The 19126-nt window shown below is 41.6% G+C and overlaps 1 protein-coding gene across 5 annotated transcripts in view; it reads left to right on the top strand.

Annotated features, from left to right (window-relative positions):
• chn2 (chimerin 2) overlaps positions 1 to 19126 on the top strand; it is a 504281-nt gene that overhangs the window by 352405 nt on the left and 132750 nt on the right. For all 5 annotated transcript variants that reach the window (XM_080206032.1, XM_080206021.1, XM_080206002.1 and 2 more), the window contains exons 4-5: positions 4124 to 4155; positions 14845 to 14958. In XM_080206032.1, coding sequence (XP_080062158.1) covers positions 14855 to 14958 — 104 coding nt within the window. In that variant the 5' untranslated portion in view covers positions 4124 to 4155; positions 14845 to 14854. The remainder of the gene's footprint in view (positions 1 to 4123; positions 4156 to 14844; positions 14959 to 19126) is intronic.

Below are 19126 nucleotides of genomic sequence, written 5' to 3' on the forward strand. Positions count from 1 at the left end.
CAGTAAAGTGACAGCACATTTTTGACCTTTGTTTAGCGCAGAATGTTTTGATTATTACAATTAATGGAGAAGAAAGTCCCTGCATATTGTGTGACCACCAGCATGTTGAAATGGAAAGTTATTTTGTCAAATTGCCAAGTTCCCACCCATAGGAATCATCAGGATCAATGCCGCAGTGAATTCGGTATTATAAACCAATAAGTGTCAGTGATTTAAGCGTTTTGCTGTTCATCCATGAGGTATATAATAATGTGAAAGATTTTCATAATTAATTTCCCCAAGAGCAATTCTACACTCATTAGCCTGAATGTCATGCGGTTAGTTTGATGTTGGTAAAGACAGATACTTGTAATGTAACATTTGCTTTTTTGGCATAATTTTCATCCTAAATGAAATGAGTCAGCATTTCATTAAATATTTGTAGACTCAATGCTTTGCTAATAATTTAAATCACTTTTATATTTTCTATTCTTTAGGCTATTGCTTTATTATCTATTCACCAGTTCTAATGCTGTGATAATTGTACTGATTTGCATCAGCTTCCCTTCAGTAGTATGATTATGTTGCTGCTATGTGCAGGAGTGTGTCATTAACATTTTGAATGGCTTAATATAAATTGTGCAAAATTGCAAAAGGGCAGATTAAAATATTAAAAGATTTTCATATAGAATCCTCTTCTGCTTTATGATTTTTAACAGGGTCCTGTTCATAAGCATAGCTTTGACATCAAGACATTCAGTTTAATGAAGTTTGACTGCAGTTTCAAAATTACAAGGCTGGCGGTGGCAGAGATTGAGAACTTAAGATCTCTAGGTTTATGCAGCATACTGGTATTTTTTTCCAAATGTTCTGAGAACCACTGAAATTTTATAAATTGACCCCACTTCTAGGTTTATGCAGCATACTGGTATTTTTTCCAAATGTTCTGAGAACCACTGAAATTTTACAAATTGACCCCACTTCTGGTTTTTCTCACTGGCCCTGCCCTTTGATTCATACTCTACAAAATTAATTTATGGTTATGGCATTTTAAAATAAATATTCTATGAAAATGAGTTGTTGCTTTCAAAGAATAACTTTCCTTTTGGAAAAAAATGTTCTAAGAGTCAGATTTTCTTGTATGAGCATTTTTGCTGGATTTTGCTAAATGCATTGTTTTGTATAGAATTGACTTTACCCTGCCAATAGTTTGCCAAAAGCTCATTTGCTTGCAGAGAAATGCTGAGGTTGGAAATACATTTTGGCAATTCCAGTGGAAAATCCAGCATGTTCAGAATTTTGTGGCCTCCACTTTTGCCCTATTTGCCCATCATATCCTCCTCCTTGTTTATAAATCCCCCCACAGTCTCAAGATGTCTTATCTCTGCATTCTCTTATTTTAACTTCAATGTCTTTGGTGCACAACTCAAACATTTCCCCTTCATCTCATCATTAATGGAAGAGCCTTCAGTCACCAGTGGCATTATTACTTTTTGAAATTCTCCATTTAACCACCCCCCACCCCGCCCCACCCCACCTTGCTCTCCCACAGCCCTGCCATCCCATTGATTGTTTCACCTCTTTTAAAAGCCTGAATTAACCAAGCTTTCAGTCACCTATCCTAACTCTTAAACAGTTATTTGACTTGTATTCTTTTTATCAAAATTTTTGTTCTTGTTCTCTCTCCCTTCCTCCAGTTCCCACTGTAAAGTTTTTTGGGATATTTTCTACATTAAAGCTGCCATACAATTACAAATTTCTGCATTTAACAAACATATTTATATGTTAGTTCATGTATCAGATTAGAAACACATCCTTCAGGGCTGTTATTCAAATCATGTGAAATATAATCATCTTGATATCCCGTTTTTGTTGTTATAAACTGTAGTCATCTACTCTACCACTAATAATCTGAAACCTTTTGATGAAAATTTCTGTGGCAGTTGCCATCTGGTGGGTTTTCCATAACATTACACTTGGACTTTCTAATGCAGTAAGTCCAGAGAACACTTTAGAATTGTTGTTTTAACATATAATTACATTTCAGTTTCAATATTTATCAATGAAATTTGGTAGCTCAAAGGGAAATGTATGCTGACTTTTTTATTTCTGTAGGAGAAATTGGCCTCCAATAACCCTACAGTATTGAAATCCATTAAACCACCGGATAACCTTTTATTTATTGAATTTTGAATAACCTTGAACGTAAAAATTTTTTCACCCACCGTTGTGAAGTTATTTAGTAATACCAACTGTCAAACCACACTAATATGTTCTGACACATTTGAATCTTCTTTCCAATAAAATGATAATGCTCCTTTCTCTTCTGAATCTTTTTCACGGGATGTGGGTGTCACTGGCTAGGCCAACATTCATTGCCATTCCATATTTGCTCTTGAGCAGCTGGTGGTGAGCTGTCTTCTTGAACCACAACATTCCATGTGGTTTAGGTACATCCACATTGCTGTTAGAGTGTTCCAGATTTGACTGAGCAGCAGTCAAGGAACAGCAATATATTTCTAAGTTAGGATGGTGAGTGGCTTGGAGGGGAAAATTCAAGTGCATTTGCTGCCCTTGTCCTTCTAAGTGGTAGAGGTCAGAGGTCTGGAAGGTGCTATCAAAGGAGCTTTGGTGAGTTATTGCAGTGCATCTTATGGATGGTACACACTGCTACCACTGTGCATTAGTGATGGAGCGAGTGCATGTTTAAGGTGGTGGATGGCGAGTCAGTCAAGTGGGCTGTTTTGCCCTGGATGGTGCCAAACTTCTTGAGTATTGGAGCTGCATTCATCCAGGCAAGTGGAGAGTATGTGACATCTCTAGGTACAGATTGCAATCCATTTGCCATTTTTATTTCTTCTTATATGTTTGCTCCTTTTTCTCAGCTTCCCACCTCTTTCAACAAATTCAGAGACTGACTTGTTAAGGATTTGACCTGCTGTTTGTGAGGTTTATCTGTGTACGAATTGTATGCATTTACACACAGAACACTTAGAATGATTTATCTCTGATGCTCGGGACATCCTGGAAAATAAATTAGAGTGCTCTATAAATGCCAATTATTTCTAATTTACAGAGTTCAGCTATTGGAAAAGTGCAGTTCGTAACAAAATTCATAATTCTGTGAGTGATGTTTGAGGTGAATGCGCACTAACTAATTTGGTAAAACATTTTCAACACAGAGCCATTTCATAGAAATGTCATCTTGTTATGTAACTCCAAAGTGCTTTGCACAAACAATATCATGCATTTATGTAGTGCCTTTAATTTCCTAAACTGTCACAAGGGCCACAACTAAACAAAAATCGATGCCCAGTCAAAGGAGGTGACATTGGCCAGGTAACTAAAAAGGTTAGTCATAGGGATACGCTTTAAAGGATATCTTAATGGAAGAAAGCTTAAAGAAATAAATCAGAGGTTATGGCCTAGGTCACTTTCTCTTGCAGGGCTATGACTGTAACACTACATACTGACTCTCTCCTTCTCTATGTACAGAATGTTTTGTCTATACAATGTGAAGGAAACAATACTTTTCACTGTATGCTAATATGTGATAATAATAAATCAAATCAAAAAGATGTAAAATTCACCATATTACGCTACAAATTTGACTCCAAGACAGAGTATAATTCCAGTGCAGCTTTAAATTTACAAAAACAGAAAATGCTGGAAAATCTCAGCAGGTCTGATAGCATCTGTAGAGAGAGAATAGAGTCAACGTTTCAGGTCAGAATGACCCATCATCAGTGTTAAAGTTAGTCTGAAAATAAATTGTGGGTCCCAGCATTTTTCTAGCGCTTGACTTCTGCTTGAGGTATATAATATGCAATATCTTCTCAGAAATAAATACATACAACAGGGCAGCTTCCTTAATATTAATTAAAACAAGTATTTTGAAAGTTGCAACTGCCACTTGTTATGCTGTTACAAGATGTGTTTTATTTTTGAGGTTGTTTGTTGTAAACATAACATGTAACATTGTGAGAACATCAGAATCCTCATAATTTGAAATTCCAATTTAGCAACACATATGCTAATACGACCACTGTAGTAGTATGTTGGATACTTTCCTTATTTATCTTTTAGATGAATTTCTCTCCGAGGACTAATACACATGTTGGTAACAATTTTCTTTGTTTTGCAGGTTGAAAATAGGCCAAAGTACTATGGAAGAGAGTACGTAAGCTTTTTTTTGTTCTTATTTTCCTCTGTTTTGTAAATAATTTTAAAAAAGCAGGAAATACCTTTTGAGAAGAATAGAAGCTAAGCTGTAGATCAGATTGATGTTAAAAAAGACAGCTGTGCAGCGGAATGGCACATTTACATGGTATATGCAGGATTTGTTTCGGTTTGATGATGAATGGTTTGTTATGATGTAAAGCTTGCTTTTTTTAAACTGAGATGGTGTTGCATAAAGCAATTTTACACTGTGCTAAACTAAAAATAATTTCCATATCACATTGCAGCAGAATGCATTATTATATTGTCACACAATCAATGCTGATTTTGCTACTGCAGCCATATAAAAATATATATTTTTAAAAGATGAATAAATCTGATTATGCCCCTTAAATTACTTTATAATATCTTCAATTTTTGGCTGTTATTTTTCATGAACATCACATCTTTCATACTGTGTTCTCAGAGATCACTTGATTGATTTTAAGGGGCATTTGTAGAAATTGTTTTATATGTCAGCATGGAAGAATTCTCAAAAATTTGCATTTTGCAGAAAACCATGTTTGCCAGTTTCTTTGTATTACCAAATTATTTGCAAAAACACGAATGAAATGTTAATATCTTGTTAATGCATGACTACAATCTTCTCCTTTTGGCTTCTTCCATTGTACTTGGGATCGCCGCAATGCTGATTATCATCCTTCTCCATCTCCTCCTTTCAGTCATCCATTTCTCTTCCAATGCTAATGTATTTAAGCTGCTCACCACTTTCAATATGGTCTTGCCCTATTTCTCTTTTCTGGCTGTCCCATCTCCATCACTCGCTTAACTATGTTTCCTCTTTCTCTTTGCAACAGTATACCATTTCAGTCTCTTCCAGGTTACTTTCTTCAATGCTTCAACAATATGCAGTAACCCCTGATATGCTGGTTCCTGATTTTATCCTTTGTCATTACTCCACACATCTATCTTAGCATCCACATCTCATTAGTAACCAGTGGTGCTCTGGGAGGCTGGTTTGCATGGTGGTTTGGGCTACATTCACGACCTTTTGTAGTTTCTTGTGGTCTTGGGCAGAGCAGGAACCATACCAAGCTGTGATACAACCAGAAAGCATGCTTTCTATGGTGCATCTGTAAAGGTTGGTGAGAGTTGTAGCTGACATGTCAAATTTCCTCAGTCTTCTGAGAAAGTAGTGGCGTTGGAGGGCTTTCCTAACTATAGTGTGGGCATGGGGTTGGGGGGAACCAGGACAGGTTGTTGCTGATCTGGACACCTAAAAACTTGAAACTCTCGACCCAGCTCCTACTGCAGTGAAGTCAGAGACTTAGGCGGCCATCCAAATCTCTGTTCATTATGACAGGATGGAAAAATCCTGGATGCATGAATGGTGGTAAGATTATGGCCGTAATTTTTACACCTTCACTCTTCCTGAGTCTCAAACTGATAGTCCATGTATTGGGCTTTCGGTCCACCGATCTTCATGCTGCTGTCTTCTGCTGCTTTTCTCTAGAGACTTGGTCATGTTACTATCATAGAATCCCTATAGTGCAAAAGGAGGCCATTTGACCTATCAGATCTACAATGACAACCCCACTCAAGTTAACCAATGTATTTACCCTACTAGTTCCCCTGACACACTATGGGGCAATTTTGCATGGCCAATCAACCTAACCTGCACATCTTTAGACTGTGGGAGGAAACCGGAGCACCCAAGGAAACCCACACAGACACAGGGAGAATGTGCAAATTCCACACAGACAGTGACCCAAGGCCGGAATTGAACCCAGGTACCTGGTGCTGAGGCAGCAGTGCTAACCACTGTGCCATCGTGCCTCAAACATCGTTGATAGTGGCATTTCTGGTTTTGCTTGCTCATCCTGCCAGTCAGGAAGTAAAATGGTCTCAATACCGATCTCTATAATACAGCTTCAGCTTTGAAATTTTCACTTAGCCCACACTGCTTCTTACTCTAGGCTGACATGCCTTGTACATGTCCTGTAATAGTTGTATGTACTTCTTGGTGATTTCACACGTTCTAGTACAACTCCAGACATCATCCCCCAGTGTCTCTGCACAAGGCACCCAGTCAGAAAACATTCCACTTGTTGCGTTGAGCTTCCTGATACTTCTCTATCACTTCTCTCAAAATAAAATGGCATCAGTGGTGCTCCTTCTGGGCTTGAATCCAAATTGACTTTTATGATTTCTGCTATTTTTCTCTGTCTCTGGTCCAGGACTTTCTCCTATATGTTGAAGGTATATAATAGGCATTTAATTCCTTGGCAGGTTTTGCAATTTTAAGTGTCTCCCTTTCCTTTGAATATTGGTACCAAAATGCTTTGCCTCTGCACCCTTGGATTTGCTTTTTTATCATAGCAGTTTGAGTAGCTTGTTCAGGACCTGGACCCCATATTCACCTTCACAGCTCCACATTTTCACTGGTATCTTAGGTGGTCTTATGGACTGGCATAAACTCGATGATAAGAAGTCTGACAACACCAGGTTTATGTCCAGCCAGTTTATTTGATAGTAATCCCACATCATAAATTCAGTGGGCCAAAGGGCCTTTTTCTGTGCTGTCTGCTTTGATGACTCTACTGCTTTGTTATTTTTCATTATGTCCATTATGCCACCAGTCTTAGTGTCATCTGCAAACTTACTAACCACACCAACTAAATTCTCATCAAAATCATTAATATAAATGACAAGTAACAATGGATCCAACACTGATACCTGAGGCACCCTGTTGGTCACAGGCCTCCAGTTTGAAAAACAATCCTCAATCTTCTGTCATCAAGCCAATTTTGTATCCAATGGTTACCTCACCCTGCATCCAATGAGATTTAACTTTATGCAACAATCTACCATGCAAGTCAAAGATCAAACCTTGTCAAAGGTCTTGCTAAAGTCCATGTGGACAACATCGATTGCACTCTTTTTATCTACCTTCTTGGTTACCCTTTCAAAAAACTCAATCAAATTCATGAGACATGATTTTCCACTCACAAAATCGTGCTGACTGTCCCTAATCAGTTTTTGCCTCTCTAAATGCCTGTAGATCCTGTCTCTCAGAACGCCTTCTAAACAACTTACCCACCACAGATATTAGGCTTACTGGCCTGTAGTTTCTAGGCTTTTCCCTGCAGCCCTTCTTAAACAAAAGCACAATATTTGCCACCTACCAATTTTCGGGCACCTCACCTATGACTGTTGATGATTCAAATATCTCTGGTAGGGGACCTGCAATTTCCTTGCTAGCCTCCCACAACATCCTGGGATACACTTCATCTGATCCTGGGGATTTATCTAACTTGATGTCTTTAAAATTTCCAGCAGCTCCTTCTCTGTAATATGTATACTTCTCAAAATATCACTATTTATTTCCCCAAGTTCCCTAACATCCATGCCTTTCTCAACAGTAAATGCCAATAAGAAATATTAATTTAGTCTCTTGTGGATCCGCACATAGATGACCTTGTTGATCCTTAAGAGGCCCTACTCTTTCCCTAGTTACTCCTTTGCTCTTTATGTATTTGTAGAAGCCCTTTAGATTCTCCTTTGCCTTATCTGCCAAAGGAATTTTGTGTCCCCTTTTTGCCCTCCTGATTTCTCTCTTAACTCTATTCCTATACCCTTCGTATTCTTCAAGGGATCCACTTGATCCCAGCTGCCTATGCATGTCAAATGCCTCCTTTTCCTTCTTGACCAGGGCCTGAATATCCCGAGTCATCCCAGGGTTCCCTACTTCTACCAGCCTTGCCCTTCACTCTAAAAGGAATATGCTTACCCTGAACCCTGGTTAACACACTTTTGAAAGCCTCCCACTTACCACATATCCTTCTGCCTGCCAACAGACTCCCCCAGTCACCTTTTGAAAGTTCCTGTTCAACACCATCAAAATTGGCCTTGCCCCAATTCAGAATTTTAACTTTTGAGCCTGACCTATCAGCTATGGAGATAGCTATGGAGAATATCTTAAAACTAATGTAATATGGTTACTGGTCCCAAAGTGATCCCTCTCTAATATTTCTGTCGCCTGCTCTTCCTTATTCCTAAGAAAAGGTCAAGTTTTGCCCCCTCTCTAGTTGGGCCATCCACATACTGAATGAGAAATTCCTCCTGGATACACTCAACAGATTTTTCTCCGTCCAAACCTCTAATACTATAGCTGTCCCAGTCAATGTTGGGAAATTTGAAGTCCCCTACTATTATCACCCTATTTTTCTTGGAGCTATCTGGAATCTCCTTACATATTTGCTCCTCAATTTCCTGCTGACTATTTGGGGGCGTATAGTATAATCCTATCAAAGTAATCTTCCCCTTCTTATTTCTCTGTTCTACCCATATAGACTCAGTGGGCAACCCATTAGAAATATCCTCTCTCAGTACTGTTATGATGTTCTCCCTCATTAAAAACACCACTCCCCCATCTCTCTTACCCCCTGTTCTCTCTTTCCTATAGCATCTGCAGCCTGGAACATTGAGCTGTCAGTCATGTCCTTCCCTTAGCCATGTTTCAGTAATAACTATAATATCCCAGTCCTATGTACCTTTCCATGCCCTTGAGTTCATCTGCCTTGCATGTCAGGACTCTTTCATTGAAATAAATGCAGTTCAATCTGGACTTCCCTTGCTCTCTGCCCTGCTTTTGCCTGATCTGTCTAGTACTAGGATTACTGACACTGCCTTTACTATTTAATGTGCTCTTTTTAACTTCAATGCTGTCGTCAACCTTCTCTTCTGTCTCCCTACTGCTTTGGGTCCCACCCACCTGCCAAACTAATTTAAACCCTCCCGAGTGCTCTAGCAAATCTCCCCACCAGGATATTAGTCACCCTGCAATTCAAGTGTAACCTGTTTCTCTTCAACAAGTCATCCCTGCCCCAAAAGAGATCCCAATGATTCACAAATCTAAATCCTTGTCCCCTGCACCAACTCTCCAGCCACACATTCAGCTGCCTAATCTTCCTATTCCTATTCTCACTAGCACGTGGCACCAGCAGTAGTCCAGAAATCACTACCTTCGAGGTCCTGCACTTTAACCTTCTGCCTTATTACCTCTCTTCCTACTATCCTTTTTGACCATCGGAATAAATTTCCGCTGAGCACCAAGAAAGATCTCCTTAAAGATCCTCCACTGCTCCTCAACAGACCCTCCCTCCAACGCGCTCCCCCAGTCCACATTCGCCAATTCTTCTCTCATCCTACCGTACTCCCCTCTATTCAAACAGAGGACGCGTGTCCGGGAACCCACTTTCTCCTCCTCCATCTGCACCATAAACTCCACCATACAATGATCACTCTCCCCAAGAGGATCCTTCACCGCAAGGTCCCTAATTCTACCCGCCTCATTACATAGCACCAGATCCAAGATAGCTCGCTCCCTCGTCGGCTCCAACACACACTGTTTGAGGAAACTATCCCGGCAGCATTCCAAGAACTCTTCCTCGAGCCCCCCGCATCCAACATGAGTCGACCAATCAATATGCAGATTGAAATCCCCCATAACTACGGCCGTCCCATTCCTGCACGCCGCACTTATTTGCGCGTTAACAGCCCGCCCCACCTCCAGATCATTATTCAGGGGCCTATAGACGACACCCACCAGCGTCTTCCTCCCTTTGCTGTTCCTAATCTCCACCCACAACGATTCCACCCTCTGCTCCTTGGCTCCAATATCATCCCTTGCTACCACCATGATGCTATCCTTAATCAGCAGAGCTACGCCCCCCACCCCCCCCCCCCCTTTCCCTCCTGCCTATCCTTCCTAAACACTTGATAGCCCTGTACATTCAGCTCCCAGTCCCTGTCACCCCGCAGCCACGTCTCTGTAATGGCCACCAGATCGTATCCATTTGTGTCGATCTGCGCCACCAACTCATCCACTTTATTCCGAATGCTTCGTGCATTCAGATAAAGCGCTTTCATCCCAGCCTTCACATGGACCCTATGTGCCGTAACGCCACCAACCATACTCACGCCCCCTACTCCCTCTATTATTGGGACATCCTCGGCCTCTTCCCTTACCTGTACCCTCTCCTTGACTTTAGACCTCGTAACATCACCTACCCTCGCACCCTCCCCCCCCCTAATTAGTTAAAAGCCCTGTCTACAGTCCTCTTTACTCGATTCGCCAGCACTCTGGTCCCAGCACGGTTCAGACCAACCCCATCCCGCCCGAACAGGTCCCACCTACCCCAATACTGGTGCCAATGCCCCATAAATTCAAACCCATTCCTCCCACACCAATCCCTGAGCCACCCATTCACTTCCTTAATCATTGTCAACCCTACGCCCGTCTGCACTCGGTTCAGGCAGTAGCCCAGAGATAACTACCTTGTCGGTTCTACTTTTTAATTCCATTCCCAGCTTTTCATACTCCCTCCCCAGATCCTCAGTCCGCATTTTGCTTACGTCGCCGGCACCCACATGTACCACAACGACCGGATTCACACCCTCCCACTCCAGGTTCCTCTGCAGCCTAGCTGCGACATCCTGTACCCGAGCACCAGGCAGACAACACACCCTTCTGTGCACTTTGTCATTGTGACAAAGGACAGTGTCAGTACCCTTCACCCCACTATCCCCAATCACTGTAATAAGCCGTGGATAACGAAGGAGGTGAAGGAAAGTGTTAAATTAAAAGCGGAGGAATTTAGAGTAGCTAAGAGTAGTGGGCGAGAAGAGGATTGGGAGAGGTTTAAATGTCAACAAAGATTGACAAAGAAGTTGATAAAGAAGGGTAGGAGAAACTATGAAGCTGGGCTAGCACTTAATGTAAAAAAGGATAGCAAGAGTTTTTATAAATATATCAAAAGGAAGAGGCTGGCTAGGGTGAATGTTGGTCCTTTAGAGGATGAGAAAGGGGACCTAGTGGTAGGTGATGAGGATATGGCTAAGGTATTGAATAACTTTTTTGTTTCTGTCTTCACGGAGGAGGACGTGAATAATTTGCCGGGTGTTAGCGATGGAAAGGTGGTAGGACTGGAGGGTCTTAATGACATTACTGTTACTAGAGAGGCGGTGCTCGACAGACTGGAGGGGCTGATTGTGGACAAGTCCCCAGGACCGGATGGAATGCATCCGAGGGTTCTGAAAGAAATGGCGGAGGTGATAGTGAATGCGTTGGTGGTTATTTTCCAGACGTCGCTGGATTCCGGGGAAGTGCCGGATGATTGGAAAACGGCTAATGTTACGCCGTTGTTTAAGAAGGGTGCCAGGCAAAAGGCGGGGAATTATAGGCCGGTTAGTTTAACGTCGGTGGTAGGTAAAATGTTAGAATCTGTCATTAAGGAGGAAATTGCGAGGCATCTTGAAGGGAATTGCTTGATAGAGCAGACACAGCACGGTTTCGTTAAAGGGAAGTCGTGTCTGACAAATTTACTGGAGTTCTATGAGGATGTGTCTAGGGCGGTGGATAGAGGAGAGCCGGTGGATGTGGTCTTTCTAGATTTTCAGAAGGCGTTTGACAAAGTACCTCACAAGAGGTTATTGCAGAAGGTCGAGGGACATGGAGTTGGGGGTAGGGTGTTAGCGTGGATAGAGGATTGGTTGTCAAATAGGAGGCAGAGAGTGGGGGTCAACGGGTGCTATTCGGATTGGCGGATGGTGACTAGTGGAGTGCCCCAGGGGTCGGTGCTGGGGCCTCAGCTTTTTACCATTTATATAGATGATCTGGAGGAGGGAACCGAGTGTAGGGTGTCGAAATTTGCTGATGACACCAAGATTGGGGGAACGGCAAATTGTGCGGAGGGTGTGGAGAGTCTGCAGAAGGATCTAGATAGGCTGGGCGAATGGGCCAGGAAATGGCAAATGGAATTTAATGTTGGCAAGTGTGAGGTGGTCCACTTTGGTAGGAAGAATGGTAGGAAGGACTATTACTTACGGGGTGAAAAACTGCAGCAGGCGACGGTGCAGAGGGACCTCGGGGTCCTTGTGCATGAGTCGCAAAAACCCAGCTTGCAGGTGCAGCAGGTGGTCAGGAAGGCGAATGGGATGCTGGCCTTCATAGCGAGGGGGATTGAATATAAAAGTAGGGAGGTCTTGCTGCAGCTGTATAGGGCATTGGTGAGGCCACAGCTGGAGTACTGTGTGCAGTTTTGGGCGCCGCACCTGCGCAAAGATATTTTGGCCTTGGAGGGAGTGCAGAGGAGGTTTACTAGGCTGATACCGGAGTTGAGGGGGTTGAGCTATGAGGAGAGGCTGAATAAACTGGGCTTGTACTCGTTAGAGTATAGAAGAATGAGGGGAGATCTCATTGAGACGTATAAGATGATGAATGGGATGGATAGGGTAGAGGTGGAAAGACTCTTCCCGCTCAAAAAAGACAGTAGGACTAGGGGGCACAGCCTCAAGATAAAAGGGGGGCGGTTTAGAACGGAGTTGAGGAGGAACTTCTTCACTCAAAGGGTGGTGAATCTCTGGAATTCTCTGCCCGTTGAGGTGGTGGAGGCTACCTCGCTAAATATTTTTAAGACGCAGGTTGATGGGTTTTTGATAAGCGAGGGGATTAAGGGTTATGGGGAGAGGGTGGGAAAGTGGAACTGAGCAGCGACAGATCAGCCATGATCTTATTGAATGGCGGGGCAGGCTCAAGGGGCTAGATGGCCTACTCCTGCTCCTATTTCTTATGTTCTTATGTTCTAATTGTCTATATTCACACTTCAAGCCCTCATCCCTTTTGCTACCTATGTCATTGGTACAAATATGTACAATGACCTCTGACTGCTCACTCTCCCCCTTAAGAATGTCTGGCAACCACTCAGAAATGTCCTTGACTCTGGTACCAGGGAGGCAACACACCATCTGGAATCTCAAACACCTGTCTGTGCCTCTAACTAGTAAGTTCCCTATTACTATTGCTCTCTTGCTCTTTGCCCAGCCCTGCTCTACAGCATGGTCTAGTTTTCTTGCACTGCCTGTCAGTCACCCATTCTGTTTCTGCCTCCAGGCTGCTAAGCTGTGGTGTGACCACCTGTCTGATAATGCTATCCATGTAGCTCTCAGCCGCGTAGATGCACCACAGTGACTCCAGTCACCGCCCGAGCTTGGAAATCTGGAGCTCAACGTTCTGCAGTTGGTGATACTTTCTGCACATGTTGTTGTTGAGGATACCAGGAGCATCCCCAATTTCACACATATTTCACATGTCCTGCCAGAGCTTCAATTTACTTCCCACACGTTAACTTTATTCTTTATTTTCCTCTGATTTAATTATGCAACTTTATTTTACCTGCCCTCAACTTAACATTATTTCTCCCCCTTGCTTGTATTCCTTACTTAAATATAAGTAGTCCCTTCTTTTAAAAATAATTGTCTTTCTAGTTCTCAGCTATTCAATGACCCTCTTTTGCAGTAGTTTCTCACCAATCAATGGACGTATGTTGCTCTTGCGATGTTAGGTCCCGACTGCCCGGCTCAGTATCCTCCTTCTGTACTCTCCTCTAGATGCTGCTGACTACCTGTCCTTAGGTCCTCCGCTTGCATTCTCCTCTAGGTGCTGGTGACTACCTGGCGAAGTGTCCTCTTCTGTACTCTTTTCCAGGTGCTGCTGTCTGACTGGCGAAATGTCCTCCTTGTGCACTTCTCTAGGTACTGTTGACTGTCCCATTCTATCCCAGGGTCCTCCACTTGCACTCTCCTCAAGGTGCTGCTGACTACCTGTCCCAGAGTCAGCTGCTTGCACTCTTCTCTAGACATTTTCTTTCATTATTTCATATAACCATCACTAAGGCTACTAATTAGTTGACAATAAACCAGGTTTGAAGAATACCCTGTATTTGGTATAAATATGACCAGTTTGAGATGGGGTCTGTTGTAATTCTGTAACTGTTTAAAAAATCTAAACAATTAAACATTTAATTAATCACATAAAAAGATGTATCCTATCAATACGGTCCAAGATGTAGATCATAGATCAAATTATCTTTATTGATGGTGCTTTGGTGTGCTCTGTTTCATCTTATGAAAAATCAATAAAATTACAATCTGCAAAATTGATCTAAGTGGACTAAAAAGCTACTTCCAAAGGATATGCAACTTCATAATTTGTAGATGTGCTACAATAATTTAATAAAGTCTAGTTTGTATTTATTCTAAAAATAGCTTTTGAAAAAAATCTCAACGATCATTGTCTTTATGTCAGGCTATTCAGCAACGTTGCTTCTAATTCTGCAAACATAATCACAAAGTGAAATGAGTTGTATAATTACCAAGTTACTCATGTCATCATATGGCAACCTATGATTTTGATGACTCGGTTAACCCATAACCATTCATTTTGAAGATTTTATTGGCAAAGATTTCTTAGCATGGGTTATCAATACAGCTACAATAAAACAGTTTTGTTTCAACCTGTTTGGCAGGTTTCAATTTCTTGGTTATTCCTCTAATTTTTATGTATAAAATTTGATATTTTTGTTTGTAATGTCTGTGGTTTTACCATCAAAGTACAGTTGTTACTCTGGCTGCCCTAGATCAAGTTTAAATGTTGCTTGTAGTTTGTTGATTCTCATTTAAATTCTTTGTGCTCAGGCCTAAAACATTTTTATAATGATATTGTCACATAAGAGATTAACTGGAACTGGATATTATTTGACGACCACACAGTCTTGCAGTCTGTATTGAAAACTGAAGGTAATCTTGCTGATTTTTTGTTTAAACTTAAGTGTGTTCTCCTCTCAGGTTCCATGGGATGATATCTCGTGAGCAGGCTGATGAGCTACTTGGTGGAGTTGAGGGAGCGTATCTCATCAGAGAGAGCCAACGTCAGCCTGGTAGTAACACATTGGCTCTGAGGTCAGTGTCTGTTCCTTATGTCAATGAACTGAATAAACTGTGTTGAACTTTCCTATTTTCTTAAAACAAAAATGACCAATATTGTTTGCTATATTTTTTGGATGTCTTCATCTATAGTAAGAAAGATAGAAAGATATTTATATTTGGACTAATCCCTGCGGTTGAGTTATGGCTGCTATAAATACCGACTATATACGTTTTGCGTGTTTTACCCCTGCCTGTCCTGTTCACATTTGCACAAACTTCCATTGGCACCTTTTGTGCCACCATGGCTCAGTTCTTGTGTACAAATCTGGACAACAGTAAATCCCAGTAGAGGCACAAGACCACATATAGACTGTATACAAAATGTAAGCTATGGTTTTTTGTAATTTAAGCTAAATTGCAGAATACTCAATCTTGTCTATCCATATCTTGATCAGGTTATGGTCTCAAAGTCTTGCAAAATCAAAGGTAGTGCAGCAATGTGACAGACCTATGATGTATACCTAATTTTGAGCAACTCCTCATCAATTAATAACATTAGGGTTGTACACCAAGGCACTAAAACTTACAGTTTTGCTCATTTTATGATATTATTACAACCAGGATTTGTTGGTACTTGTATCCTATCAATTTTCTTGGTTATGTTTATGCCAGTATCTGACAAAAGGAAATAAACTAATAAATGTATTGGCTACATTACTGTGCTGGTATTCCGGCATTCATATGTATAGATCCAACAATGTAAAGTTGTAAATTGAATTCAATAAATTTGGCAGTGTGTGACACAGCAGCAGGAAGAAATTGTCACTGAAGTTTCCATTTTATTGGAAAACCTAACTGGCTCAATAGTAAGTCTTACCCAGTGTGATTTGCATGTTATTCTATCCCACAGCATATGTAATTCATTTTTAATATCTGCTGAAATGATCGGGCAAGGCAGTTTGTTGTAAAATGCCTGTTACAGAGCAGAATATTGAAAGAATTGAAAAGGTCTTTTACTGATTACACGTGTATCAGACTCTGGCAATCTCAGTACAGTGGACCAGAAAAAGACTTCCTCAATAATGCCTACAGGCTGCTGTCCAAGTTGGGAGAGCTTTCCCATGACTAGTCCAGCAATAGATGACATGGTTGTATTCAAATGCCAGACTTTTCCATGAATGCTCCTGGATATGTCCTATCTAGGATGCACTCATTTGCAGTGAGGGAACAGGGTTGTATTATATAATAAACTTTCTTGGAAATATACAGTACCGACCTTGGACCGTAAGGATTCTTCTGGCTTCAAGTGACCATTCCCTGTCAACTAACAAACCAGTACTCGCTCATATTTAATATCACCTTCTAATACTGGGGAAAATTCTTTTCTTTCCTATATTTGTTCATAGGATATGGGTGTTACAGGGAAGGCCAACATAATCTTGGATGGTATTGAGCTTGTTTAGTGTTGTTTGGATGAGTACAGCTGTAACAAGTGGAGCGTATTCCATCACATTTCTGACTTATGCCTTGCAGATTGTGGGAAGCTTTAGAGAGTGCAAAGGTAGATTATTCGCTGCAGAATATCCAGCTTGAGGCCTTTTCTTGTAGCCATTGTATTTATGCTGCATGTTCAGTTAGCTTTCTGGTTGGAATGTCAAGTGGAGATCAGTAAGACTCCCTCCTACAGTCATTATATGGCATTTGTTTAGCATGAATATTGCTTGCTACTTATCAGTCTACCCTGAATGTTTTCCAGGTGTTGTTGAATGTGGGCATGGACTGCTTAATTTTTTGAGAAGTTGCAAAAATTAAACATTATACGATCATCAGATACATCCCCATTTCTGACCTTTTAATGTAGGGAAGGTAACTGATGAAGCAGCTGAAGGTGATTGAGCCCAAGACGCTTTACTGACAAAATCCTGCAACAATGTGCAGGGGCTTAGATGATTGGTCTCCAAAAAACACAGTTATCTACCTTTGTGCTAGGTATGACTCCAACCAGTGGCGAGATCTCCTCAGATTCTCATGGCTTAGGCTCCTTGATGCAACACTTTGTCAACTGCTGCTTTAATGTCAAGGGCAGTCACTTTTACCTCACCACATGAGATTAGCTCTTTTGTCCATGTTTGGAGCTGAGTGACCCTGGCAAAATCTTAATTGATCATCAATCAGCATGTTATTGCTGATTAAGTGCAGTTTGATGGCACTGCTGATGACCCTTTCCATACCTCATGATCAGTAGCAGACTGGTGGGCAGTAATTGGCTGAGTTGGATTTGTCCTGCTTTTGTGGACAGGACATATATTTCCAAAATGCTCGATAGATGTCAGTGTTTTAGCTGTAGAGGAACAGCTTGGCTAGGCGTGCAGCTAGTTCTAGAGCACACTATCAGTCCTATTACCGGAATATTGTCAAGACCCCATTGCCTTGGCAGTATCCAATGCCTTCAACTGTTAATTGATATCACATGCAGTAATTCGAGTTGGTTGAAGACTGGCATCTGTGATGCTGGGGACCCCAGGAGAAGGCCAAAATGGATCGTCCATTCGGCACTTCTGGCTGAAGATTGTTGCAAATGCCTCAGATCTGATGTGCTGGACTTTCCCAACATTGAGAATGGGGATATTTGTGGTATTTCTTGCTCCAATTGGTTGTTTATTTGTCCACTACTATTCACAACTGGATCTGACAGGACTGTAGAGCCTAGATCTGATCCATTGGTTGTGGGATTGCTTAGCTTCATCTGTCTTCTGTTATTTGACATGGAAGCAGTGGCTTCCCCAGTTGACACTCATCTTTTGTTGCTGCTCTTGGCATATCCTCCTCCAGTCTTCATTGAATCAGGGCTGATGCCCCAGTTTAATGGTCATGGATTGTGGTTACATACAGTTTTGCTGCTGCTGATGGTCCAGAGTGCCTTATGGATTCCCAGTTTTAACTTGCTAGATCTGTTTGAAATCTATCCTATTCAGCACAGTGATAGCACCACGCAACACATTGGAAGATATCCTCAAGTGTGAAGATAGTAGGTGGAAACCTGTAGGAGGTTTCCATGCCCACGTCTGATCTGATGCCATGAGATTTCATGGCATCCAAAGTCACTATTCAGAACTCCCAAGGCAACTCCCTCCGCACTGTATACCACAATACTGCCAACTCTGCTGGGTCTGTCCAGCGCTGGGACAGGACAGACCGATGATGGTGGTGTCTAGGAGATTGGCTGTAAGGTAAGATTCCATGAGTATGTCAGGCTGTGTCTCTGAGAGAGTTCTCCCAATTTTGGCACAAGCCCTCATGTATTAGTTAGGAGGATTCTCCAGGATTGATAAGGCTGGTTCGCCATTGTTGTTTCTGATGCCTTTGTCAATGATGAGTGACCCATCCATTTTCATTCCTCTTTGTAAATTCTGTAGTGGTTTGATATGACTGAGTGGCATGCTAGGCTATTTCAGACAGCATTTAAGAGTCAACCACATTATCTAGTTTCAAATGTAAGCCAGACCAAGTAAGAAGGGCAGATTTCCTTTCTTAAAGGATGCTCATGAACCACGTTAGGTTTTACAACATTTGACAATGGTTTCATGGTCAATACCAAGACTGGCTTTTTTTGAAATTCCAGATTTATCGACTGAAGTTAAATTTCACTAGCTGTCATGGTGGGATTTAAACTTGTGTCTCCAAAACAATGGTGTGGGTCTCTAGATCACTAGTCTGATGACATTACCACTATGGAGATACTCTGGTTTGGGTAGCTCAGTGCCAGCAGGAGGAGTGGCTTGGTTATACTTTCATTGACTGAAATGGACACGTCTTGAAGGACCTACCTGCCAAGATGGCCTTGCATCAATTCGTTGCCTTCTCGTCACAAACTTATGGATATATCTATAAATAAGTGCAGTGATAGCAGTAATCACTGCACAGACCATCTACATGACATCTTTTTCACAGTAAAAGCATCCTGTATCATAAAAGGTGACACTACTACTCTGCAAAGTGGAATGGACTTAGGAGAGCTGTAGCAGCCCAAACCTGCACATTTATGAAACATTATTAACTGTAAGCTTCAGCAGAATGGTATATCAACACAATCTGTAACCCCATTTCTCCATACCATCAAGATGGAACAACAATTCTAGTTCAGTGGGGAGTGCAGAATGGCATACTAGAAACAGACATCAATTTACAGGATTGAATGCTA

Source organism: Carcharhinus amblyrhynchos, chromosome 2 (genome assembly GCF_965287045.1).
Source record: "Carcharhinus amblyrhynchos chromosome 2, sCarAmb.v2.hapA, whole genome shotgun sequence".
NCBI classification, from domain to species: Eukaryota; Metazoa; Chordata; class Chondrichthyes; order Carcharhiniformes; family Carcharhinidae; genus Carcharhinus; species Carcharhinus amblyrhynchos.